Source organism: Poromitra crassiceps (genome assembly GCF_964638095.1).
Source record: "Poromitra crassiceps genome assembly, chromosome: 3".
Lineage (NCBI taxonomy): Eukaryota > Metazoa > Chordata > Actinopteri > Beryciformes > Melamphaidae > Poromitra > Poromitra crassiceps.
The window spans coordinates 79,665,677-79,693,390 of record NC_139625.1 but is presented as its reverse complement, the minus strand read 5'-3'; the positions used below and the strand labels follow the sequence as shown (position 1 = coordinate 79,693,390).

The following is a 27,714-nucleotide window of genomic DNA, read 5'->3' as shown; positions in this document are numbered from 1 at the left end:
GTATAAAAACTACATAGCTTGTGGAAGCTCGTGGCATGTCGCCGGTCTTCAGCTTTGCCGGTAGAAAAAGTGACGTCCTTAGGCGACAGTGCACAGGGCCGCCGCACCCTATACGCAGAGTATGCAGACTGCGTAGGGCATCATGTGCTCTTAAGGGCCTGCAAAAAAAGAAAGAAAGAAAAAAAATGGTGCCCGCAGTCAGGCCACTCACTGAACAGCAGGCCAGGTGCCGCCTACTGGTTTACTAGTGGTTTTATTACTTTATTCAGGGTTAAAGTGGGTGCATCTCATTGTAAAATTGGACTCTGCCCAAATTGGGCTTCAAACGGCCCAAATCTGGCTTCAACCGGCCCAAATCTGGCTTCAACTCGGGCTTCAAACGGCCCAAATTGGGCTTCAAACGGCCCAAATTTTTCGCCGCCACCCTTCGGACGCCGGCACTCGCGTCTGCCCGTATCAGCCTGGCCTGCTTGGTATCTAATGCCCGGCCTGAATTATGATCCCAGTCCGCCCCTGCTTGCATGTACAGTTTAACAATCGCTTGTTTGCTGACATGTACAGTAATTCTAACAATTGTTTGTTTGCCACATGTAATGTACTTTTGATCAGGATTAAAATACAATGCACATATTTGGCACTTCATTTTATATACTTTTATTATACCATCATGTACTGTTATTGAAGATTGAGCTTTCACAAACTATAAATATACTGTATGAATAAGTATTCGGTTTTAAGATTGCAGTTGTGTATTTTGCGGGGGCGGGGGGGGGCACCACAAAACAATTACGCTTAGGGCACCCAAATGGCCAGCAGCGGCCCTGACAGTGCATGTAGTCTTTCTGATTTATAACTTCTAGGAAAGGAAGAGAGGCTGGCTAGCGAGACTAGCCTAGGTAAACCCAGCCACCACGTGACCTGCTCTCTCAGTTCCCAGTCACTAGCATAGTGACTGAGAACAGGTCTGAGAGCAGGTCACGTGGGGGATGGGTTTACCCAGGCTATAGCGAGACTACTTCTAGTGCAACAGTTTGGCGACAAACTGAGACTTTCTTGACATGCAAAGTTATGTTTTAAATTGACAAAATTAGCGTTGGCACCCCGTAGCACAATTCAAACGGGATCAAAAAAAGTAACCTTATTCTCCGTCCACCGCCATTCATATTTTTCGCAGCGCTGGTACAGGGAGAAAGCAGGAAGTGACGTTTCACTTTTGGCTCGCTGTTTTTGAGCTAAACTCTTATTTTGAAATCTGCCACTGGAAGCCTGACCGTAGCAACCCGGAAGTGTTTAGGTCTCCAGTGTGCAGCGGGAAAAGCTGTCCGTCGGTCTTGTGGTTTCTGTAGCATCAGAATCAGAATGAGCATCAGTAAATGAAGAGAAAAGGTTGTGGATAAAGCTTCACTCTGGTAACGTGTGATGATGGTGGTTTTCTAAGTTCTGCTTTTCACTGTCTGGCTTCATCATGGTCTTGTACAAATGTATTTGTCGACTGAATGTTTGTCAGAATGCCATTATCATGCTGCTGACTAATCCTGGCATTAGTGCTGTGAGATACCAATCACAGATGTAAGTGCCTTTTATAGTTTTACTGAGTTTTTGTCTGTTCTTTTAATTGTAACGCTATGTCTGTTTATCTTATGGACCTTGTGTCTGCTAATAAAGTTTATTGATTGATTGAAACGGCGTCAACACACTGAAGACTGAGGCTTAAGTGGAGCTAGTTGGCTCTTAGCTGTGACTGATCACCTCACCCCGTACCTGCTAGCCGGGCGCTCCTCGCTCATAGCCTACTGAGCGTTATAGCGCCCGGGGAACCCTATTTTAGCATCTCCCATCAGACAGCCGCGCCGCTCTCGCGTCTAGGTCTTAAAACGAGTCCTTACCTGGGCCAGAAACTTGAAGTGAAGACGCTATCCGATGCATAACACCCTCTTCTTCTAAATAACTATTGTTGCCGCTTCCAAATTGTTGCATAAAATCCACTTTTATATCGTCGATATAAAAAAAAACCTTGATGCAATACCATTCAGGAACTGTGGGGGGCAGTAGTGTAGTTGTTTTACAGTTATACTTATAGTTTGTTGTTTCAGTTTTCTCTGTGCAGGGTGAAGCAGCATCTGGAGCAGCAGCCATCGGCCATGGCTCACATCACCATCAACCAGTACCTCCAGCAGGTCAGACTTGACTTGACAGACTTTGCTGAGGTGCTATCGTGCATGCTGCTTCTTTCACTCATTTTGATAGAGCCTGGTTAAAAAAGGTTTTCGTCTGTGTAGACTGTTTTCACAGAATTGTGTTGCTAGGGAACAGTTTGGAAGTAAGCTGGGGGCAATTTAGAATGTTTATGTTGTTGAATTAAAACTGTCTAGAGAGCCAAAGTCACCGCCGACTTCCTGCTTCAGCACGCGCATCAGCCTAGAAAAAATCTGAGTCATGATGAATGGCAAGAGACAAGCATTTCTGGATCCCATTTGAATTGTGCCATGTCGTCCACATGTCAAGAAAGTGGCAGTTTGTCGTAGAACTGAAATATGTTTATTTTGTATGAAACCGCTCAATCAACTACATCTCTCGTCTCGCACAATAATATACTGTCACACTATTGCATTCACTACTACTACTACATTTTAGTAGTCATTGACTACTCCCAAAAGGTAGTTGATTAGTAATGCGAGGTAGATAAAAAGAATTCATCCAATAAAAATTATAAATTCTCATCAAAAAGGTCTCAAAACAACCAGTAAAAGTAATGTAGGTGGGACCAACCTGGGGGTATGTGAAATAGCAGAGTCCACTCCTCATTGGCTGTTTACAAATCAGACACTAAACACCAGCAACGTGTCTGAGCTGGAGATAGTGACTGTTTGACTGCAGTAACAACATAGACATGAGTCTTTTCCTCTCCAAATACCTTACATTCTGTTTATTTAACCTGGCACCATGTAGAAAATGACAATGTTCAAACAAATATATGATCAATGTATTTAATTAATTATTTATTTATGGTATATTGTTTATTCCTAAAACCACAGATGATCGGTTAGTCGACTATGATGCACAGTGTCGACTAGTGGTTTTGATAGTCGACTAGTCTGTGAAACCCCTACGTCAGACCAACACCAACATTGCGAGGGGACCGCGGGAGAGACGTCACTTGTGCGACTGGTTGTCTGTAGTCTTTCTGATTTATAACTTATAGCGCAACAGTTTTACCACAAACTGAGACTTTCTTGACTTGCAAAGTTGTCTTTTAAATTGACAAACATCATATGTGGACTTCAAACGGGATCAAACAAGACAAATATTGTATCTCACCATTCAGACACTGGTCCGACCGGAAGGGGCAGGACTTTGGATCTGTTTAGCTAATTTCACCTTTCACTACAAATTGTTCATCCGTTCGTTTTTCTTGCAGGTGTACGAGGCCATCGACAATCGTGAGGGCTCGTTCTGCGCTGAGCTGCTGTCCTTCAGACACCCGCACGTGGCCAACCCTCGGCTGCAGGTAGCCCCGCCCCCTCACTCAAACACCCACACGTGGCCAACCCTCGGCTGCAGGTAGCCCCGCCCCCTCACTCAAACACCTGTACTTGTTTGGTCATGTGAACGCTGACTGCATTTCAGTTTGCGGCATGGCGCAATCAAGGAATGGAATCAACAAAAGTAAGGTAACGAGTTGTTTTATCTTGGGGTAACGGTAATATTATTACAGCAATTTTATTAGTAATTCGTTACACTACTCGTTACTGACTTATGTCGTAATGCACGTATTCTTCAGCATTTATGATATTGACAAATGCTCCAAACAGCCAATTTAGGTCATCTCATTAGATTTTTCTAGCTTCATAAGTAAAATGGTGTGGTTTGTCTTAGACCTCCCGGGCCGGGGTAGAACCATCGTGAGGGCCGGTTCTGGCCCCCGTGCCGCATAATGGCCAGGTCTGATGTAGGAGGTTCACATCAGACCCTTTAGGTGACAGTCACCGGTTTGATCCCAAAATAGAACACTTAAGTCAGGGGTGTCAAACATGCGGCCCGGGGGCCAGAGGCGACCTGACCTGCCAGAGGGTCCAATCTGGCCCACAGGATGACTTTGCTAATTGTGAAAATTGAACTGAGAATATCCTTTAGTCCAATGTGATGAACTTGTGAAGGCTAAGAGGTACCAGGTTTCAGAAGCAAGTGAAATATTAAGTAGCCTTGTGATGTTTTCTGTATTCATCAGTAAATGGTCAATTATTTTCAGCACTCTTGAATAATAGAGATTTGCACATTTGCTGTCAATTGTAATGCATAGTTACAGACAGTAGATTTAATAATTTGTTTGATAGGCCTATGATAGCTAAGATAACCCTATGTGAAAATGTGTTCTTAAAATATACCTGTAATTCTTTACACTAAAAGAAAGAGGGAAAATTGTAGGTGTTGTTATTTTTATGTTATTATTGATTTTTTTTGTCTTGAGACCAAATTTGTCACATGTGGCCCGTGAACTAAAATGAGTTTGACACCTGACAGTGAAAGGGTGGTTTTGTGTGCCTCCTTGTGTGCCCTAGTATCTGTCAACTTTTTCACTCTCCATAAGTTTGCATCCCTGTTATTTATAGGGATGCGTATCCTTTCATATTTTTTTGATACCGGTGCAAAAACAAGATACTTTTAAAACGGCACCGGTGCCTGAACCAATATTAAAAAAGAAAGCATATTTAAAGTGGACCCCCCCCCTCCCAAAGGATTTCATGCAGCGCACTCCAAACGATAATGTTAGTGAAGGTGCATGCGGCGCCAGTTTCGGAGCACCGGAGGGCGATATTTCACTCAGCAGCTCGGGCATGGCACCTACATGAGGCACCATAAATCTGTGCTGCATTTTTGTACCGGCAGTACCGGTTGTCAAAAGGTTTTAGTACCCAACCCTAGTTATTTAGCAGATTCCCTCCTTAAATTGTGTGTGTGTGTGTGTGTGTGTGTGTGTGTGTGTGTGTGTGTGTGTGTGCGTGCGTGCGTGCCTGCGTGCGTGCGTTGCAGCTGGTCAGTCCGGAGGAGAAGTGCCAGCAGGTGTTGGAGCCGCCGTATGATGAGATGGTGGCAGCTCACCTCAGGTAGGAGAGGAGACAGAGGGAGTTTGGACTAATCTAATCAACTTAATAAAATTAACTTGCATAGGCTGAATTGTCTTACCCCACTGGCAAATAATTTGGCTTATTTCAGGGGTTTTTTGTCTTGATTTTTAGTCAATTTAATCTTTTTGTTGTTGTTGTTGCTGCTGTTGTTGTTTTACTGAGAAATCTTGAATGACATATTTCCATTGTAGTACATATCCAGTCTAGCTGTTAAATGTTAAAATGACTTGCCACAGAGCGAGGAGAGTATACTCGGATTAGAACACCTAAATGTGTGTGTGCGTTTGTGTGTGTGTGTTTCCCAGGTGTACCTATGCAGTAGCCAATCACGACTTCGTAGAAGCCTACAAGTTCCAGACCCTCGTCGTCCAATATCCTTCAGATCACACACACACACACACACACACACACACACACACACACACACACACACACAGCCACACAGACAGAATAGGGCTGCACGATATACGGTTTCAGCATCAGCATCAAATGTGCACATGAAATAAGGCAAATGAGCTCAAATGATACCATATTGACGTGTTTTTACCGCGCCCCTCAAAGAATCGGAATTAGACTAGACAATTAATTAGAATTAGACAACTAGAACACTGAACTGGTCCTGGAGCGTGTACTACTTATAGCCCTTGCTCGTACACTGCCGATGATGTCACACATCCTATTGTGATGTCATCGGAGATGGTGACATTCCCATTGTGATGGCATCAGTGATGATGTCATACTTGACTATGACATCATCAGCAAGAACATCACATCTGTCATGATGTCACAGATAGCATTGTGAGGTCATCGACGGCGACGCATCACTGAAGTGTGATCCAGAAGCAGCTTCCAGGGACCTAGCCGGACCCAGAAGCCCAGAATCTGGTCCAGGGGCCGGCCGGCCTGGTGTTCTTTAAAACAGTCATACTACTGATTTTATAATGATATAAAGCTGGTTGAAAATCAGCAGTGTTCCTTAAAGAACCGGAATCGATAAGCAGAATCTGAATCTCGTTAAAATCCAAACAATACCTAACCCTACCTAACGCACACATCTACAGATGATGCGCACAGAGTGGTCTGTCAGTCAGTCCAGCAATCAATCAATCAATGATCAATCGCTCGTCAGTTAGGGTGTGAATCTCTGGGTATCTCATGATTCAATTTCGATTCAATTCAATTCAAAATCGATTCTTCATTCAAACCGATTCTCGATTCAAAACCGATTCCCAATTCAAAATCGATTCTCGATTCAGTAGGGGGATTTCAGGATCTACTCCAGTCCGCTGTGTGCTAAGATAGGCAGTGTAGCAAATTATGGCATGAAAGTGTATAAGCTTATGTAGCTTTTATCTCCTGATTGCAGTAATGTAAACACAGTAGACACAAAGGTAGACTCAAATATGACGTTATATCACTGCACTCTGCATACTACATAAATGAGTCTGTGCTACTTCACAGCTCCCGCTGCTGTTTTGATGGGGCAACGATTGAATGACTGACAGGTCGTAGCACCAATGAGAGTGGTTTATTTTCAAAAGTCAACAGAGTCAGGTCGGATGGGCGCCTCATCGCTAAAGTTGTTACTAATTGGTGTGTTCCGAACCAACCAATCACTGGCCAGGATTCCGTCATCAGTTTGGAGCGAGCAGTGTCCCAGACCCAGAGAGAGATCTGCAGCGTGCAGTAACGTAGTGTATCAGACCCAGAGAGAGATCTGCAGCATGCAGTAACGTAGTGTATCAGATCCAGAGAGAGATCTGCAGCGTGCAGTAACATAGTGTATCAGATCCAGAGAGAGATCTGCAGTGTGCAGTAACATAGTGTATCAGACCCAGAGAGAGATCTGCAGCATGCAGTAACATAGTGTATCAGATCCAGAGAGAGATCTGCAGCATGCAGTAACATAGTGTATCAGATCCAGAGAGAGATCTGCAGTGTGCAGTAACATACTGTAGTGTATCAGACCCAGAGAGAGATCTGCAGCGGGCAGTAACGTAGTGTATCAGTGTAAGAACTCTCATGGCTCTGGTGTGAGACTAACACAAAGGCAAACCGAAGACAAAAGGAAACATTTATTCATGCTAAACTTGCACAAATTTCTTAGTATTTATCAGTTCTCAGTGACTTCAAGAAAAATAAGTTAACTCATTGAGTGCCAGCCACTTTTGGAGAACGGACGCTCCCAGTGCCAGAGTTTCAGAGCGTTTTCAGTGATTTCTCGAGGCCCACAGAATATTGTGTGATATTACTATGTAAACACCGAACACGCACAAAGAACGATGAGACTCTATTGTATCAGCAGCAAAAAAAAGTTTATTGATATCATTTTCCGTTCTTTAGTTATCAGCCGGAGAAGATAGGTCAAAAACAGAAAAAATTGGCGTTTCCATCTAGAAGCTGAGATATTGAGCCTTTTGTGAAATATAGCATTTCAAGCAAATCACTGACTCTGAAGCTAATATTTTCTGACCTGAAACATCTGAACAGTAATTTCCTTCAATATAACAGCACCCCCACCCCCCTCTACTGCAAAATCCTCCTCCGTGGGTGTGGCTCTGGTGGCTCTGCTCGTTCTGAGTGCTGCGTGTGTCAGGCGAGTCTCTGCTGCCTGGATGGCGGCCGCTCGTCGGGGGAGTCTGGATTGGGCTCGCTCGTTTCTGGGGTTTCGGTTGTGAGCTGGGATGAAGCTGCGTCCGATTCTGGGCTTTCTGGGCTTTCTGCTGCGCGTTTCAAAGTGTGCTGCACCCAGAGTCTATTTTCGGAGCCCCCCACCGTTGTGCGCCGGCTCCCAGCGCGACAGCGAAAAGCCAAACGATTCTCATGAGAATGGTTTCATCATGGCTTTTTCTGCTGTTTTTCCTCGCCTTTCTCTAATCTGGAGAGCACTGTCGCCACCTAATGGGTCCGTAAAATAGCTTTTACACATTCAACATGCACCATACTTTCACAGGAGATGGATCTGGCTTTGATCCACGTCCCACCGTCAAAAAACGTAATTGACGAACATACTCGTCCTTGGCACTCTACGTTACTAAACCAATTGACGAACATACTCGTCCTTGGCACTCAATGAGTTAAAGTAAAACAAAAATAAAAGAAAAAATAATCGATTCTTGGGAGCTGTGAATGGATTCAGAATCATGGAAGATAGGAATGGTGATTCTTACATGAATGGATGTTTTTGGACACCCTAATCGTCAGTGTTTGCCTTGACCCTCTCACGTCCTTCCTGAAAGCATTCCAGTCTCATAAAGAGGAGAACTGGTGAGTCACTTTTCTCACACATCCACTCTGTCTACACTCTACACCAGGGGTGGGCAACATGTTCTGCCAAAGGGCCATACTGACTTGCATAAAGTAAGCGAAGGGCAACACATTGAAGAGACACATACCAACACTCCTCTTTCCCGCTGTTATTGGTAATTTCTCATTAATTTCCCAATATAATACAGATACAAATCCAATGGCTGTAACAGATGAGATTTATTAACATAATTTAGCATTTTACTGAGTTTTTGGGGGTTGTTTTGTTGTTGGGGGGCCGGATTGAGATGAGGGGCCGGGCCTGGGGCCGTATTTTGCCCATGTGTGTCATCTAATCATTAGATTCTAATGTGTGTGTGTGTGCGCGTGTTATGGTGTGTGTGTGTGTGTGTGTGTGTGTGTGTTTCAGGGCGTTGCCGGTGATGTTTGCAGTGACTCTGGATCTCAGGATATTTGCCAACAACGTGAGCAGATTCACTGTTATGATGTTATGATGTTATGATGGGCTGTATGAGGGGGTCTTAATGCTGTGAACACTTGAAACACATGGCTGCCTGCTGTTTGTAATGAGACTGTTAAGATGACCAGTGGTCATAGTAGAATCACACCTCATCCGTTTATTAAAGAAAGGCTTTGTGTATTTTCAACCCGCTTTGTATCATGGTGTGTCAAACCTTTTGAATGGTCGTGTCTGGATATATGCAAATGTTCTTGGAGAGTAACGTGGCTAAAGTATAACTGAAATAACATATTTCGTTTTGAGGAGACCTGGCCAAGAAAAGCAGCACAAAGTTACAGACGCTACAGCTACAAACAAATATTACATTAAGTAACATCACTTTTATAGATAAATAAATGCTGCAAAGCACATACCGTAAATTCCGGACTATAAGCCGCGGCTTTTTTCCCGTTTTTTGGCCCCTGCGGCTTATATAACGGTGCGTCTTATCTATGGATTTTTTCAGAAAAAAAAAAAAAAAAAAAAAAAATCTCTCTTTTTTAGCACTCTTTCTAACTATAAATCCACTTCTGTTTTAATTTCCTCTCTTGCCCTCTTTTCACCACACCGCGGACACTGTGTGCACTGTAAAAATAAACAACGGTGGTGTTGTGTTATGTTGTTTTGTTGAAATGTTGTAATACGGTAAATGGGAGCTTCCTCAAACAGCCATCTCTTCCCGACAATCCCCTCTGTGCGTGACCACTTACATATGGTAATTACGGTAAGCAAACGGCCACTCGGGCAACAACTCCCTCCCCCGACTACCAGGAGAAAATCACAAACTTCGGCGAATTCACACAAAGGAAGATCAAGGAATATTCACAACAAGACGAGCAGTAGAAGCAACACTCTCACTTACCATGGGGAAGGTACGCAGAAATTCACACGAGGCAGCTTTCAAGTTGAAAGCAGTCAATCTCGCATTAAAAGAGAGCAGCCGCCGATCAAACAGAGCAGCCGCGCGTAACCTGGGCAAAAGGGACTGTCCGTCCGGGGGAGAACTACTGAACAACTCCCTCCCGACTATCAGGAGAAAATCACAAACTTCGGCGAATTCACACAAAGGAAGATCACGGAATATTATAGGAGTGTGAAAACATCCACAATTACCAACGGGTTCCAAAACGCTGGACTGCTGCGGGATGAAGAGGATGACGCCACGGGGACTGCCCCCTAGTCCGATACCTCACGAGTCCGATACCTCACGAGTCCGACACCTCATGGTTTTGGGTTAGGGTCTGGGGGAGGTTAGGTTTAGGCGTGGGGGTGGGAGAGGTTAGGTTTTGGGTTAGGGTCTGGGGGATGTTAGGTTTAGGCGTGGGGGTGGGAGAGGTTAGGTTTTGGGTTAGGGTCTGGGGGAAGTTAGCCTCTTTTTTCGGACTCGTGAGGTGTCGGACTCGTGAGGTATCGGACTCGTGCCATGGCACCTGAAGGAGAGAGGAGAGTGGTTGACGAAGCCACCCTGAACCTGTTCGTTTCCGACACTGAAGATGAGGACTTTGGTGGTTTCAGTACGCAGGAAGAAGAGGAAGACGAGGATTAGTGACTTGACTTCTCTGGTTACAGGTTTGCTGCACATATACGGTAGCCTATTGTTGTGTGATTTTGTCTGGGGATTAGTGACCTGACTTTTGTTTTGTTTTGTTGAAATGTTAATAAATGGGAGCTTCCCCAAACAGCGATCTCTTTCCCGACATTCCTCTCTGTGCACGAACCCTTTCATATGGTAATTAAACATCAAAACACCCGCGGCTTATAGTCCGGTGCGGCTTATAGAAGAAAAAAATAGTCAATTTTGGTCCCGCGGCTTATACACCGGTGCGTCTTATAGTCCGGAATTTACGGTACTGTTAATATAGGATAGTAAATCCATGCAATCCTCCGGTCAGTAGCGTTGTACGACACACGCATCCCCGCCAACCCCCTCCCATCCCTCCCCTCGGTCCCCGGCCACTGCTGCTGAAATAGATCCCGGAGGAAAAGCGCCACTAAACTGGTATCAGTTTAGAGACACACACGATTCTACTTGACCAATCAGTCAGACTCAAAGCGAGTCGAGCCGGGCGGAGCCGCGCCAATACCAGCGGTGGAAATGGGCCAAATGTGTCTCAGCTGCATTTACACCTGTACTGTCGTGGTCAGGCACTGTCCCATTACAACCTGATCACCACAACACATTTTAATGCCCGGTGCAAAGAAGGTCTTCGATGATGATCAAAGGGATGGAGAAAGGCTTGAACAGACTGACCTTTGACCCTGTGTGTGTGTGTGTGTGTGTGTGTGTGTGTGTGTGTGTGTGTGTGTGTGTGTGTGTGTGTGTGTGTGTGTGTGTGTGTGTGTGTGTGTGTGTGTGTGTGTGTGTGTGCCTGTCTGTCTCTGCCTGCCTGACTGTTTGTCTGCCTGGCTGGCTGTCTGTCTCCCTGTCTGTCTCTCTGCCTGCCTGTCTCTCTGCCTGCCTGTCTCTCTGCCTGCCTGTATGTCTCTCTTCCTGTCTGGCTGGCTGTCTGCCTGGCTGGCTGTCTGCTTGTCTGTCTCTCAGGCAGAGCAGCAGCTGGGGCAGAAGGGTAAGGCTAACCCAGGGGACATGCTGGAGAAGGCAGCCGAGCAGCTGATGAGCTGCTTCAGAGTGTGTGCCAGTGACAAGTTAGTACACACACACACACACACACACACACACTGTACTCTAGACACAAATTTATATTGTATGTCTTGCTGTAACTGTTTAATCTCTGAGGTAAGAGACCTCGAATAAGCCGTCTGCAGTTTCTGCCTCTTACCTGCACAATGTTTGCACTTGTATCTGTTCATCCTTTGTTTTTGGTGTGTGCAAATAAATAAAAATAAAACACGTATAATTTAAATCATTTTCAAAGCACTATCAATAAATGTTTGACAGAAAGTCACCAGCTGAAGTCATGTAACATCTGTTGGATCATTTCGTCCCATCATTCAGTTTAGAACAGCGGTGTCAACTTATTTTAGTTCACGGGCCACATGCAACCGACTTTGGTCTTAACACGTTCACTGCCAACGACGTATTACTCCGTCAAAAAAAATCCAACGGTTGACTGCCACTGACGTATTACTCCGTCAAAAAAATGAATTTTTTTTTTTTGACCGTGGGATGTGCATCTAACCCTTTTACATCTCTTATATAATTATTGGAGCCACCGAACGTTTACAACCCATTCCACCGACCCACTAAGTGGCGACAGTGCTCTCCTGACTAGAGGAAGGCAAGCAAAAAGCAGCCATTCTCATGAAAATGGATTGGCGAAAACGCTTTCGTTTTCGCGCTGATTGCTGGCGATGCGGGATTGCAAATTTGCATAATAGATTACAGGTGGAACACACTTTGAAACACGCAGCATAAATATGACCAGAATCGCAAAAGCTTCATCAAAGCTCTCAACCAAAACTCCAAGAAGCGAGCGAGTCCATCCAGACTTCCTCAAACAGCGGCCGCGCAGACAGGCAGCAGCAGCAGCAAAGCAGTGAGACTGGTGACAAGCTTGTGACACGGCCGCTGCAGCCAAGAAGAACGCCCACGGAGGGAGGAGTTGGAAGCAGAGGGGGGTTTCCTGCTGTTATGGAGGAAATTACTGTTCAAAACTATTGTTTAGATGTCTGACGTCTTACTGATGCCAAAAATGAATGGTTAAAGTGACTGTTCTATCGAATTTCACAAAAAGCCGTTTATCTCTGAATAATTTTTCTGACGCTGAAACCATGCTGTATTCAACTGCTAATGCTTACATAACTACTAACTCTACAAACTAACTCTTTTAGACAGAGAAAGCACACATTCTATTAGTTCTTTTGAGATATTGTGTGTTCACAAAATCTTAGCAGAAAAGAATCCTCGGGTCTTGAAAGATGAGCCAGAATCCTCAAAAAAACCCTCTGGCAGAACCTACCTACAGTAAAAAAAAACGTCTGGCAGTGAATGTGTTAAGTGGGCCAGACCCAAAAAAAAATCAATAATAACCTATAAATGACAACACCTTCAAATTGTCCTGTTTCTTTTAGTGTAAATAATTACAGGTACATTTTCAGAACATGTTTTCGCTATCCCAGCTACCATATAAGCCTATCAGAGGAAATTCTACTAACTGTGCATTACAATTGACAGCAACTGTGCAATTCTCTATATTCAAGGGTAATGACAATAGTTGACCATTTAGTGCTGAATACAGAAAACATGAACAGGCTACGGTACTTAATATTGAACTTGCTCCTGAAACCTGGTATTTCTTAGCCTTCACAAGTGCATCACATTGGATTGAAGGACTTCTTAGTGAGATTTTCATATTTTGCAAAGTGATCCTGTGTGGGCAGGATTGGACCTTTGGCGTACCAGTTCTGGCCCCCGGCCCGGGCTGTATGTGTGACACCCCTGTTTTAGAAACTCACCTCATTTGGTGTAATGCTGTGCTGTCAAGCAGCATGTTTATGGCATCACCACGTTTCGAGCCATATGAAATATTTTCTTTTCCCAATTTTTTTTTTCTTTTTAATTGTAATTTTAGGGTTGTGTTTTTTCGTTTTTGTTTTTTTATGACTTGTCTCTCTTAGGCCGCCACATGTTTCTCAAAGTGAAAACCAAGTTGTGAGGTGACGTAAGGGTCCCACGCAAGACCGACCCCCCTCTCAGAACACCTAATCGAAAACTTTATTATTTCTCTAGACCTGCAGTTTTCAAAGTGTGGGGCGAGATCGGGAAAAAGTATATATATATATATATATATATATATATATATATATATATATATATATATATATATATATATATATATATATATATTCTTTTATGAAAATGTGTTAGGAACCCTGTACCCAGATGTGTGTTTCTCATGTGAACTCTTTCTCTGTGTTTCCAGTCGGGCCGGGATCCCAGACTCCAAGAAGTGGGGCATGTTGTTTTTGATCAACCAACTCTTCAAGATCTACTTCAAGGTCGGAGCTCCGCTACTTCTGCCTGGCAATGTTAATTTTGTCAATGAAAACTATGACCAAAAATGTTCATCGCCTACCTGTTTTTACTCATGAAAACTAGGCGTTAACTAAATAAAAACAAAGTTGTGATGACAAAAATTATGAGGAAATCTATTTGCATTTTCATCAAAGAATAAAAACTAGACGAAAATGTTAGGGAGGGACGAATTGGGAAGAGATCCAATCAGAAGAGATGAAGAAGAAGTTAAAACGGTTAAATCTGTGTCTGTATTGCATGTTCAAACCTTAATACCATTCAATAATAACATATCTTTCCAATGGGTTTGCAAATTCTAGAGAAACATTTAATAATGCAATAGATGTCAATACTGTAGATGTTCCTGTCATCACAACTGTTTTGATCGTTTTTGTCAGTGAAAAGGGGTCGTTTTAGTCTAGTTTTAGTCAACGAAATGAACACTGCTCTGAGCTTTGCTGCTTCTGCCTGGGGTATAAAAGGTACAGTTCAGATGATACCACCATACCATACCATGAGTACCACAGGGATGATGTATTTTTGTAGGCCAACCCAGAGGTCATGCACTTCCTGGTTCCCTCGTCGGGAAGTAAATGGCAATTTCCAAGCGTTTTATGAAAATCTTTTTTACGCTTAAAAAACAATTACGCTTACAAAAATCATGAAAGGGGTCCTCATTTGTGAAGATTATCTTTCACAGTTTCAGTTATCTTTTGCACAGAAACAGCTGGTAGAAATACTTTTTACTTTTACATTTCAGAGTTTCAGATTACTTTTTTATTTTACTTGAGTAAACAAGTTTTGCACCAGTAACTGTACTTCTACTTAAGAAAAGAACATGTGTACTTTTCCCCTCTCTGCAGATCAATAAACTCCACCTGTGTAAGCCTCTGATCAGAGCCATCGACAGCTCCAACCTGAAGAACGAGTACAGCACGGCGCAGAGAGTCACCTACAAATACTACGTGGGACGCAAGGCCATGTTCGACAGCGACTTCAAACCAGGTGCAGACCAGCCAGAGATTTCTATTTAAAAAAAGATTTTTTTTTTTTTTTTTTACAGACAACAGAGGGGGTCGCAGCTTGTGTAGCATTCCCGGGGGAACGTCCATTCAACTATATGGGAAACGAGCCAACTTCTCTCTTGGTCTATGTCTTATATAAACAATTTTACATACACATATTAACCCTGAGGAGTAGGCTTGGGCCAATTTTGGGAAATATCGTGATATTTGGGAAATGTAAAAAAACAATTGGCTCAGTTTTAAAGCCAGAGTGAAGTTCCTGGTATCATATGAAACTAGAAGATGTAAGGTATCAATTGGTACCAACCATGTCATGCTAGCCTGTCAGGAAGATGGCTAAATAACACTCCAAATTTAGGCTAAATTTTAAAAAAGCATTTTCAATGGGGACTTCACAACCGCGTGTGTGTGTGTGTGTGTGTGTGTGTGTGTGTGTGTGTGTGTGTGTGTGAGTGTGTGTGTGTGTGTGTGAGTGTGTGTGTGTGTGTGTGTGTGTTCTGAACTAGTAGCCTTATGCTATTTATCCTTTCTGATGCTATTGCATGGTTAAATCAGCTAATTTTATTTTATGGTCAAAAAAAAAATTGGTATCCACAGTGGAAGTGGTCCCTGGGAAATTTGGTTTGGTACATAGTGGTACTTGGTGTGAAAAGTTTGGGAAACGCTGATATCTATATAATAAAGTTGAATTTGTGTGTGTGTGTGTGTATGTGTGTGTGTGTGTGTGTGTGTGTGTATCTTTTATGCATGCCCACACCCCAGGTGGATTGGGCTGAACATTAGCATGGCGGTGGGTTATGATCTGGGGATGGTCATGGGCAGGTTGTAAAGTCCTGAATACGGCCTGGAAAGTCCTGGAAACCACCTGGACACCAACATCATTCATGAACAGTGAAATTGGCTAACTGCAGTCTTTGACACTTCCGCATTGGCTCCATTTTTCAGGTTTCCGCTTGGTTAATACTGCGTATGACTAGGGAAATACTACAAACCAACTACCAGTTATTAAAAACCATGTACAGATCACACATGTAGAAACCCTAACCCCCCCTCTCTCTCTCTCTCTCTCTCTCTCTCTAGCGGAGGAGTATCTCTCGTTCTCCTTCCAGCATTGTCATCGCTCCAGTCAGAAGAACAAGAGGATGATCCTCATCTACCTGCTGCCTGTTAAGATGCTGCTGGTCAGAACCTCCTCAACTCCTCTGTTACTCCACTGCTTCACTCCTTAACTCCACTCTGTTACTCCACTGCTTCACTCCTTAACTCCACAATGTTACTCCACTGTTTCACTCCTTAACTCCACTCTGTTACTCCACTGCTTCACTCCTTAACTCCACTCTGTTACTCCACTGCTTCACTCCTTAACTCTACTCTGTTACTCCACTGTTTCACTCCTTAACTCCACTCTGTTACTCCACTGTTTCACTCCTTAACTCCACAATGTTACTCCACTGTTTCACTCCTTAACTCCACTCCGTTACTCCACTGTTTCACTCCTTAACTCCACAATGTTACTCCACTGCTTCACTCCTTAACTCCACAATGTTACTCCACTGCTTCACTCCTTAACTCCACTCCGTTACTCCACTGTTTCACTCCTTAACTCTACTCTGTTACTCCACTGCTTCACTCCTTAACTCCACTCTGTTACTCCACTGCTTCACTCCTTAACTCCACTCTGTTACTCCACTGCTTCACTCCTTAACTCCACAATGTTACTCCACTGTTTCACTCCTTAACACCACAATGTTACTCCACTGCTTCACTCCTTAACTCTGTTACTCCACTGCTTCACTCCTTAACTCCACAATGTTACTCCACTGCTTCACTCCTTCACTCCACAATGTTACTCCACTGTTTCACTCCTTAACTCTACTCTGTTACTCAACTGTTTCACTCCTTAACTCTACTCTGTTACTCCACTGTTTCACTCCTTAACTCTACTCTGTTACTCCACTGCTTCACTCCTTAACTCCACAATGTTACTCCACTGCTTCACTCCTTAACTCCACAATGTTACTCCACTGCTTCACTCCTTAACTCCACAATGTTACTCCACTGTTTCACTCCTTAACTCTACTCTGTTACTCCACTGTTTCACTCCTTAACTCCACAATGTTACTCCACTGCTTCACTCCTTAACTCCACTCTGTTACTCCACTGCGACAGCTTAAGGGCTTAGGGCTAATCAAGCCATAGCCATTTACTACTGGTAAGTTCTAGGCAGATGTTAGCATGTAGCTAGCTAGCTATCAATTACAGAGTCCCAAGGCCGTAGCCCCGGAGTCAAGATGCTGGGGTGGGGGTCGGGGGTCCCCCATATCACCCCCTGCATGTTGGCATAATCATGATAAAAACAAACACTAAATATAATATTTATCATAAGAAAGTACAGCTGCTGCTATACACTAATATACTAAGAAAAACGAAAGCTACTACTGTCTACATAAATTACACATGCAGCGCAACATACATGATTGACACTTACCTCAGACTTCACGTGGGCTTTCTGACAAATATAATGTAATACAGATCTTAAAGTTGAGCTGAACATAGCTAACGTAGTGTATCAGTGTAATAACTCTCATGGGTCTGGCGTTGAGACTAGTGCAGGCCTATTTCTCAGCGTTTACACTAATCCATGGGCTTTCAAAGTCTGGGACTGTGGGCCTCCCCCCCAGATGAAGCTTGGAAAAAGGCGCCCCCCTCACACAATTCCTGGATGCCTATGGGATCACGATTAAGGGACCTCCCGTGCCCAGAGATCTTTCATACCTTCCAGTATTGGTCTGCTTAATGAGCTCTGAACACATACTAGAGCATACTTGCTCTTGTTTGTTTTTTTCAATGGGGGGAAGGGTTGATCACTTTGTGATCATATTCGTTGTAATTGTTTATGTCGTATTGTCGTTGCATTGTGCTGTATTGTACTGTATTGTATCCTTGTCTGAGTAAATGTGTTACACGTTTTGTCTGACTGCTACAGATGCAGGACAACTTTCCGAAAGGACAAATACATAAATATACTAAGTTATTTGATCCCATAGACACTCAACAATTGTGCCAAGATAGCCTGATGTTGCTGTTTGACATACTTCAGAGTGACTAAACCAAATACATAAAAAGGTCTGTCTGAAGGCATTTATTTTTTTCTGACTGGGAAAGTAGGATAAAACGGTAAAATTCCACAAAACGTCTGTATCTCTTTAACCCAGTCACACACATTTAGGCTATTCTGTGTGATCTCCTTTTGATAACTAATGTAAACTAATAATGTAATATTTTTTCACATCCACTCACTGTGCCTCCCCTGAAACTGCTTGGAGCCCCCCTGGGGAGGCCCGCCTCCCACTTTGAAAACCCCTGCTCATCCATTGTGGGTGCAGGTCCAGTTCTCAGCCTTGACACTAATGCATTGTGGGAGCAGGTACAATTCTCAGCCTTTACACTAACTAGCGGACCCATGGGGACCCCCTGATGAGATCATTGATGACATCATCACTGAAGTTTATAAAGCCTCAGCCAGGAAGGATGACATCATCACTGACATAACTGATGACATCATCATTAGGTAATCAGGGCAATCAGCTAATTAAAAAATCTCAGTCAGGTCACCTGCACGGGTGCTCTTTACAACCTCTGAAAGTTTCAGCCCGCTGGCACGTAAAACGGCACAGCTACGACCGGACGAAATTCTGCTCACACTCACACGCACACTTCTCAAATGATTTCTCATAAGAAGATGCATTGTGGGTGCAGGTCCACTACAGGCTGACTCCAGGTTGTTGTTGTTTCAGGGCCACATGCCGACACACCAGCTCCTGAGGAAATACGACCTCATGCAGTTCGCTGATGTCACCAAAGCTGTCGGGTACGCAGAGGGTTGAGGGTTCAATTCCCCGTTCCTCCATCTATCTTAAGTTATTTAGTGTGTTAACATTGCATTCCCTCTACTAGGGCTCTACTGAATATCATTTTTTCAAATTCAAATATTGTATTGAGGTTTTCCACAAACATTTGAATGTCTGCCGTGATCATCATGACTAAACATAAACAAGCTTGAATTCGCAATAGCTGCGACCAGATATGCAAAAAAACTTTATTTAATTACTGTACTAAACGCTAGATAGAAGATAGATTATTATTGTTATTATTTATTATTGTTAATAATAATAATAATCATGTAATAATGTCAGCATTATGAATGAATATTGGAATGTGTGAATATTTGAGTACAGCCCTACATAACACAGTGTCTGTCATAATGTCAGTGAGGGGAACCTGCTGCTGCTGAACGAGGCTCTGGCCAAACACGAGACCTTCTTCATCCGCTGTGGCATCTTCCTGATCCTGGAGAAGCTCAAGATCATCACCTACAGGAACCTCTTCAAGAAAGTGTGAGTCCCAACCCCTGGACCATAGTTACAGTACCTGCAGTGGGTTAGGGTTCAACCCCCCGGACTATAGTTCCATTACTTGCAGTGGGTTAGTGTGTGTGTGTGTGTGTGTGTGTGATACAATATTACAATACACACAATTACAATGTTGTAATATTGTATATATCACTCACACCTATAGTCAATTAAGAGTCTTCAGTCTAGCTTCTCCAGTCGCCTGGTTCCTCAATCCGCACCAGAGTTAGAAAACAACTTTCACATTAGCATCTTTTCACTCAAACTACCTCGATTCAGACTGAGACCCCTCCCCCCTCAGCTGCTGCCTCTGTGACTTCTGTGTGACCTCTGTGACCTCTATCTGTGACCTCCGACCTCTCTGTGACCTCTCTGTGTGACCCCTGGCCCTTCAGGTACCAGCTGCTGCGTAGCCACCAGCTGCCTCTGGCTGCCTTCCTGGTGTCTCTGAGGATGATGCAGTTGGAAGATGTCGACCTGGATGAGGTGCAGTGCATCCTGGCCAACCTCATTTACATGGTGAGTAGGGGTGGGCAATATGGCCCTAAAATATCATGATATTACAGGGTATTTCTGCCATAACAATATTCTTGACGGTATGACAAAATACTGAAAAACATTAAATTAATTTCAAGAACACCCATTTGCAACAAATTGTTATTGTTATCTAACACATCGAACACATAAAATGGGAAACCTATGTATGTATGTATGTATGTATGTATGTAAATACGCACACACACACACCCACGCACGCATGTATGTACTGTATGTACCGGTATGTATGTATGTCTCTCTGTTGCATTTTCCTCGGACACCGTCTGCCTGACAGCAGTCATATTTGGATGGGTACCGGCAGAGGTCCCGAGCAGACAGTGACAGGGCCGGATATTGTAATTAGGTCATTATGGCCAACCAAATGGCCAAAAATGGCCAATTAGGCATAGCACTACCCACAGCAGCCAGCAGGGTATTTCTGCCATAACAATAGTCTAGACGATAGAATAGACCAGGGGTGCCCAAACTTTTTTGACCCAAGATCTACTTTTCAAGTAGCCAGCCTCCCGAGATCTACCAGTCCAGTTTCAACATCGCAAACGCACACACATCGATGCATCTTAAATCGATGCATCACTTTTTCCCCCAATACATGATTTATTTTTTCTCACTTTACAATACAATTCAAGTCAAGTCAAGTCAAGTTTATTTATATAGCCCTAATTCACAAGCATGTCTCAGAGGGCTTCACAGAAAGTATGTCTAGCTGATTCTAGCTAACACACAGTAACAAGAATATACAGAATAAAGATAACATTTGAACATTTGAAGAAAGCAGGAGAGTGGAGGAGGGAGGGAGAGGGAGGAGAGGGGGGAGGTGGGGAGAAAATAGGAAATGTGGAGAGGTGGGAGGGCGCAGGGGAAGGAGAGCAGTGGGAATGTGAGAGAGGGGAGAGGACAGAGAGGAGGAGAGAACAGAGAAGGAGAGGTGGAAGGGTACAGGGGAGGTAGAGTAGAGGTAGGGTCTAGGGTGGAGGGAGGGAGGGAGGAGAGGGGGGAGGTGGGGAGAAAATAGGAAATGTGGAGGAGGAGAGAACAGGGGAGGAGAGATGAGGGTGCAGGGGAGGGAGAGCCAGGGTAGGGGTAGGGTCTAGGGTTGGGGGAGGGGAGGAGAGAACAGGGGAGGAGAGATGAGGGTGCAGGGGAGGGAGAGCCAGGGTAGGGGTAGGGTCTAGGGTTGGGGGAGGGGAGGGAGTAGGATACGGGCCCGGATTAGGGCGAGGGTGGGGAGAAATGGGAAATGTGGAGGAGGAGAGAACAGAGAAGGAGAGGGTGCAGGGGAGGGAGAGCAGGGGGAATGTGAGAGGGAGGAGAGGGCAGAGAGGAGGAGAGAACAGAGAAGGAGAGGTGGGAGGGCGCAGGGGAAGAAGAGCAGTGGGAATGTGAGAGAGGGGAGAGGACAGAGAGGAGGAGAGAACAGAGAAGGAGAGGTGGAAGGGTACAGGGGAGGTAGAGTAGAGGTAGGGTCTAGGGTGGAGGGAGGGGGTAGGATACGGGCCCGGATTAGGGCGAGGGTGGGGAGAAAATGGGAAATGTGGAGGAGGAGAGAACAGAGAAGGAGAGGTGGGAGGGTGCAGGGGAAGGAGAGCAGGGGGAATGTGAGAGAGGGGGGAGGACAGAGAGTAGAGGTGCAGGGGAAGGAGAGCAGGGGAAGAAGAGCAGGGGGAATGTGAGAGAGGGGGGAGGACAGAGAGTAGAGGTAGGGTCTAGGGTGGAGGGAGGGAGTAGGATACGGGCCCGGATTAGGGCGAGGGTGGGGGGAAAATGGGAAATGTGGAGGAGGAGAGGACAGAGAAGGAGAGGTGGGAGGGTGCAGGGGAAGGAGAGCAGGGGGAATGTGAGAGAGGGAGGAGGACAGAGAGGCAGAGAAGGAGAGGTGGGAGGGTGCAGGGGAAGGAGAGCAGGGGGAATGTGAGAGAAGGGAGAGCAGGAAGTGGCAGGGATTCAGGAAAATAGGGGAGAAGAGGAGAAGGAGCAGAGGGGGGGGAGAATGAGGAGAGAGCAGGAGAAGGGAGGGGGGGGCGGTGGGATGTGGGGGAGGAAAGAGCATGGAAAGAGAGGAGAACAAGAAGGGGGAAGAAGGGAAGAAGCGGGGAAAGGGGGAAAGAGAGGGGGGGGGGAGAAGATCAGACAACTGACTACTCTAAGCATTAACCAGAGCTAACTGGGACATAGTATCTAGCTAATCTACAGCCTAATCTGGCCTATCCTACCCTGCTCTAGTCTGATTTTAGCCTGAACACTAACAGGTCAGCCTTAGGCTGTAGCTAATCTATCGCCTACCTAAGCTGTTCTAAACCAACCGGCAGCCCTCGACCAGTGATGAAGAGCACCGATGCCCCCCGACCCGGCCCCCGCCCACATATGGCGTGGGAGGGAAGGCCAGGCCGGGACACAGCGGCACCCCCTCACCCCCAGTGAACGCAAGAAAACCTTTCCACCATATGGATCGCCGCATGGATTGCCCCAGTGACTTGGCTGAGGAGGAACCTTGTGAGGTCGTTGTGCTAGGGGCCAATTGCTGCGGCCCAGGCGGACCCAGCCCCCACGCGACCCGCCCCCCCAGCCCCCAGCCACCAGCATAGTGACTGAGAGCGTGAGAGCAGGCCACGCGGGGGACGGGCCCACCCACCAGGCCACAGCAGCGGACCCCCATCTGGGGACTCCCCTCCGAGACAGGCCGAGAGATGCCGGGCTAAACCATGCACAGAGTTTCCGATAATGAAACTCTGTGAATGGTTTATTATGGAAATAAAATGTACAAGAGAACAGAAAATTGAAAATGTAAAAAAGAGTCCAACAGAAGGGTTAAGAGGAGGGGAGGGGAGGATAGGAGTCGGAGGTGATGATTAAGAGGAGGGGAGGATAGGAGTTGGAGGTGATGATGAGGCGGCGGGGGGGGGGCTGGGGGGGCGCCCCCCCCTTCCCTTAGGCAAGCAGGTGACCAGGATGATGAGGATAGGAGTCGGTGATGGTGATGAGCCCGGGGTGTCAGACAGTAGAAGGAGTAGTGGGTAGATGGCCTAGAATGACGACAGGTGGCTAGGACGATGACGGCCGGACCTAGGGCTGCAGCGGTGGGGTGTACGTCAGGCCAATGAGGACACCTGAGGGGGAGAGAGAGAAGAGAGCGGGGGAATCTGCGCAGAGGTGGAACTAACTCTATAGACAGCAATAAAAATTAGGTCAAATCAAAATTTATTAGGATTATTTAGGATGACTAATATTATACTGCTAATTCAGGTCTAGGTAGTCTAGGTCTAAGTTTATACTGATACTGCTGGCTTGAGATAGCCCGCTCAGCAGTTCAGGACTAAGTTTATTCACCAGCTATTTGATTTTATATCTGAGCTACTGGGTCGGCTGATGCCATATTATTAAATTAGGTCAAGTCTAAGTTTATACTGATACTGCTGGCTTGAGATAGCCCGCTCAGCAGTTCAGGACTAAGTTTATTCATCAGCTATTTGATATTATATCCGAGCTACTGGATCGGCTGATGCCATATTATTAAATTAGGTCAAGTCTAAGTTTATATTGATACTGCTGGCTTGTGATAGCCCGCTCAGCAGTTCAGGACTAAGTTTATTCACCAGCTATTTGAATTTATATCTGAGCTATTGGATCGGCTGATGCCATATTATTAAATTAAATTAGGTCAAGTCTAAGTTTATACTGATACTGCTGGCTTGAGATAGCCCGCTCAGCAGTTCAGGACTAAGTTTATTCACCAGCTATTTGATTTTATATCTGAGCTACTGGATCGGCTGATGCCATATTATTAAATTAGGTCCAGTCTAAATTTATACTGATACTGCTGGCTTGAGATAGCCCGCTCAGCAGTTCAGGACTAAGTTTATTCACCAACTATTTGATTTTCTATCTAGGCTACTGGGTCGACTGATGCCATATTATTTAAATTAGGTAAAGTCTAAGTTTATACTGATATTGCTGGCTTGAGACAGCCCGCTCAGCAATTCAGGATTGTATGTACTCAAGAGCTAATAAATATTTCTAGAGAATGACATCATCAAACATAACCATCAAGCACAACCAAATGATTGGGAGAATAAATGGGTTTTGAGTCTAGTTTTGAAGATTTCAATGGAGCCAGCTTCCCTAACTGACAGAGGAAGCTGGTTCCAGAGGTGTGGAGCACGGTAAGAAAATGCTCTGCTACCTGCTGATTTTTTCTTAATTTTAGGGACGGTAAGATAATTACCGTCCTGTGAGCGGAGAGTACGCGTGGGAACATAAGGAATGATTAGCTCAGATAAGTACGGAGGTGCGAGCCCGTGCAAAGATTTATAGGTTAACAGAAGCACCTTAAAGTCTGATCTGGCCTGAATTGGGAGCCAGTGGAGGGAGATTAAGACCGGAGTTATATGATCAAACTTCTTAGTTCTAGTTAGAATTCTAGCAGCGGCGTTTTGCACGAGTTGTAATTTATTTGTGCTACAAAGTGGAAGGCCAGAGAATAGGACATTACAGTAATCGAGTCTAGATGAAACAAAGGCGTTTGCATTGTATTATGATCCATAATTAAAATAAACAACTGCATGTACTTCCATTATATTTTATTTTATTTTTTTATTTTTTTTATTATTATTTTTTTCCCCCCCCTTAATGCCATGCGATCTACCACACTACCTTCGCGATCGACCGGTCGATCGCGATCAACGTATTGGGCACCCCTGGAATAGACAATAGACGATATGACAAAATACTGAAGAATATTAAATTAATTTCAAGAACACCCATTTGCAACAAATTGTTATTGTTATCGAAGGTTGCTGCTTGAAATGAATATTCAACTCTTCTCTCTCTCTCTCTCTCTCTCTCTCTCTCTCTCTCCTCTCAGGGTCATATTAAAGGATACATTTCTCATCAGCATCAGAAGCTGGTGGTCAGTAAGCAGAACCCCTTCCCCCCCCTTTCTTCTGTCTCTTAGACTACATTACCACAACCCCCCTCTTCTCTGTCTCTTAAACTACATTACCCACAATCCACCTGATGCAGTGCTCCCCAGTCCTTCCGCGAAATGTGTTTTCTTCTTCTTTTTTATATTGTAAAGATGTTGAATAAAACATACTTTTTTGTAAAGCATGTATCTGACTCAATTATTAAATTAATTTGTGATCATTAGTTGCCAACCTTATATCGCCAAGTGAATCATATTTGATACATACTTCATACGAGATTTTAAGACCTCTACATCATCAGTGTGATATTTTCTTACCTGAAAAACCTGACATGTACAATCAGAGACATAATTCCTAATCCTGAACACCAGGGGGCAGAAGGCATGCACCTTCAATTGAGACATCCAAAATGGATATTGTCATTTTGTCAACATGTGACCCACATGTGGATAATTTTGCCAATGGCAATTTTGAAAAAGAAGAAAATTCAAATTGTTACTGATACTTCAACAGGAATATACTGGATTGATGTAATAATTACTTAATATTGTGTAATGTAATGGAAAAATGACTTTTCCATTACAGTAACTTATTCTATAGTAAAATCGTGTTGAAAATGTGTATCAAATTAGATACAGTATCTAAGGCAATCTACCATTAAATCTGCCAGTTGCCCCCCACCCCTCAGAAGGTGGTCAAAGAAACACTCCAGCTTCAAAGTATAGGAATTTTCTGGCAATTATTTGAGGCTTTACGGGATACCTTGCCAAATTCATTATATTGCTGCACTCTGCGTTTATATTTACCAAGGTAAATTCTATAGTAGCACGCTTTTCTCTTTTCCTTTAGCTTCATGCTGTGGAACGTCTGGTGAGTTTTCGGTCGTATTATGAAAGGCTCATGTCTGCGGGGGGAGGGGGCTACTGGGTGTTCTCAAATCAAAATTGAACCCAAATTGGGGCACGGTGGCGCAGTGGTAAGCACTGTCGCCTCACAGCTAGAAGGTCCTGGGTTCGATTCCCACCTGGGACGCTGTGAGCGCTGAAGGAATATGTGCCCGTCTGCATGTCCTTGAGTGCCCACTGCCCGGGTGGGGTCGTCAAAAGGGCCTTTCTGTGTGGCGTTTGCATGTTCTCCCCGTGCTCCCTGGGGGTTTCCTTCATATAGGAACCCCACACCAAAACATGCAATATCCTGGTCGCTGAAATGGTGCCTCCTCTGGATGTTAGGGCCGCCTGTTCGGAGGGAGGGGAACTGGTTGGAATAGCGTGATCCTCCCACGTGCTATGTCCTACCGGTGAAGCTCCCCCCCTGTCGGGTGAAAAGTAGAGGCTGGCTACTACCCATGTCTCGGAGGAAGCATGGAGCCAGTTTCGGCTCTGCCCAGATCGACAGAGGGTGGAGCAGCAACCAGGATAAATAAATAAAAAATTAGCACTAATGGGGGATAAAAAAATCGAGGGGGAAATATATATGTATATATTAAAAAAAAAAGAACCCAAATGAATTAATATAATAGAGTACCGCAGGAATGAGTGTGGAATGAGACCTGGATGTTAGCACTTTGGGTTCTTACTTCCTATGTGTAAAAGTCAATGGGATTTTTGTAGATTTGGGTAAAATGCTTGAAATAAGGTTTGTATAACAGCAAACTTTGTGTTCAGCAAGATAATCTTCACAAATGAGGAGCAGTTTTGTAATTTTCGAAGCGTAAATGTTTTTTTATCGCGATTTTCAGAAAATAATGAATTATTGTATAAATAGCTGGTCGTTGACAGGAGTAACTACTCTCAAACCAGCCGAATTACTTTATAAAAAAGCCCTGAAAATACTAGATAAAAAACCCTTTTCTCATCACCACTGTCATGTCATACGTAAATATGACATGCTAAGTTTTGAGAACTTTAGAAATTTCACCTCTGCCTGTTTAATATACAAAGTTCTACATGGACTGGCGCCGCCTCCTCTAGCTGACTTCATCAAATATCGTTCGACCGCCAACTCGACCCGTGTCACTCGGGCCATCACGAACAAGGTCTGTGAGGTCCCCTTTAGAAAAACTTGCTTTAGCCAGAGGACCTTATCCTACATGGGAAGCACCCTCTGGAATAATCTACCTCTCTTTATTAGAGAATGCCCTAGTCTCGCCACCTTTAAAGGCCAATTGAAATTGTGGCTCAGATCAAACCAACAATGTGATCATTTTTAACATATTGTCTGTCATGTTTTACTGCATGCTCTGTGTGTTTTACTCACCTTATGTTTTACTAACCTTTTATACTATTCATTTTTTGTACTATTAATTTTTTTTTTCTTTTCAAGATTACATCAACCTGCCATGGGACTACAGGTGGAAACTAGCCCTTGGGCTAAAACCTGGCATATTTACTGTACGGCTGTACTGTCCATTAATGTGCAATGTCCCATCTTCTAAATAAATGAATCTGAATGAATACTCTATTGCATTGGCTGCTGTTGGTTTTGTAAGCAGCCAGCAGGTCACAGACATGACAAACTAAACTTCATTTCTCTATGCTCTGGCAATTGCAGCGCTAGCTTCTATTGTAGCGGGTGTCATTCGGTCGAAAGAAAATAGTTCCGACATGAAACTGCTCACAACAAGGTCTGTGGATTATCTTGAGCAACCGGGTCATGTTTTCTGGAAAGATACATTGCTGTTGAGTTTTTCTTTTCTTTTTCTTTTTTGCGCCATTGAGCACCACAAGCCGAGTGCCGTCCAGTTCCATTGTATTCGAGAGAAGGCCGATATCTCCAAAACTCAGTAACTCACACCAAAACCATCTATTCTAGATGGATAAGCACTGTAGGGAAAATATGTATTTTTGATTTTGGGATGAGCTGTCCCTTACCTTTAAATTCTTAAAAACATAAAAACAGGTTCCCACTGGTCATGGAATGCCTGGAAAGTT

The 27,714-nt window shown here is 44.3% G+C and overlaps 1 protein-coding gene across 2 annotated transcripts; it reads left to right on the top strand.

Moving 5' to 3' along the window:
• The first annotated feature begins 1,308 nt into the window (after positions 1 to 1,308).
• pcid2 (PCI domain containing 2) lies at positions 1,309 to 24,895 on the top strand. 2 transcript variants are annotated; one of them, XM_083632723.1, is made up of 15 exons: positions 1,309 to 1,409; positions 2,094 to 2,177; positions 3,419 to 3,508; positions 5,032 to 5,105; positions 5,432 to 5,497; positions 8,352 to 8,393; positions 8,803 to 8,857; positions 11,435 to 11,538; positions 13,776 to 13,851; positions 14,731 to 14,872; positions 15,973 to 16,073; positions 18,690 to 18,763; positions 19,164 to 19,289; positions 19,700 to 19,823; positions 24,724 to 24,895. In XM_083632723.1, exons 2-15 carry the CDS (start codon positions 2,142 to 2,144, stop codon positions 24,811 to 24,813), a joined length of 1,200 nt encoding a protein of 399 aa, XP_083488849.1. In that variant the 5' UTR covers positions 1,309 to 1,409; positions 2,094 to 2,141; the 3' UTR covers positions 24,814 to 24,895. The 2 variants fall into 2 exon arrangements, with proteins under 2 accessions (XP_083488849.1, XP_083488850.1); XM_083632724.1 differs by lacking the exons at positions 1,309 to 1,409; positions 2,094 to 2,177; positions 3,419 to 3,508 and adding an exon at positions 3,545 to 3,561.
• Positions 24,896 to 27,714: the final 2,819 nt, after the last annotated feature.

Excerpts from the sequence above, each read along its gene's own strand:
- pcid2 (XM_083632723.1), top strand. The coding sequence starts at position 2,142 with ATGGCTCACATCACCATCAACCAGTACCTCCAGCAG. Across the intron at positions 11,539-13,775 it reads AGAGTGTGTGCCAGTGACAA|TCGGGCCGGGATCCCAGACT; the intron begins GTTAGTACACAC and ends CTGTGTTTCCAG. Across the intron at positions 19,824-24,723 it reads TGGCCAACCTCATTTACATG|GGTCATATTAAAGGATACAT; the intron begins GTGAGTAGGGGT and ends CTCTCCTCTCAG.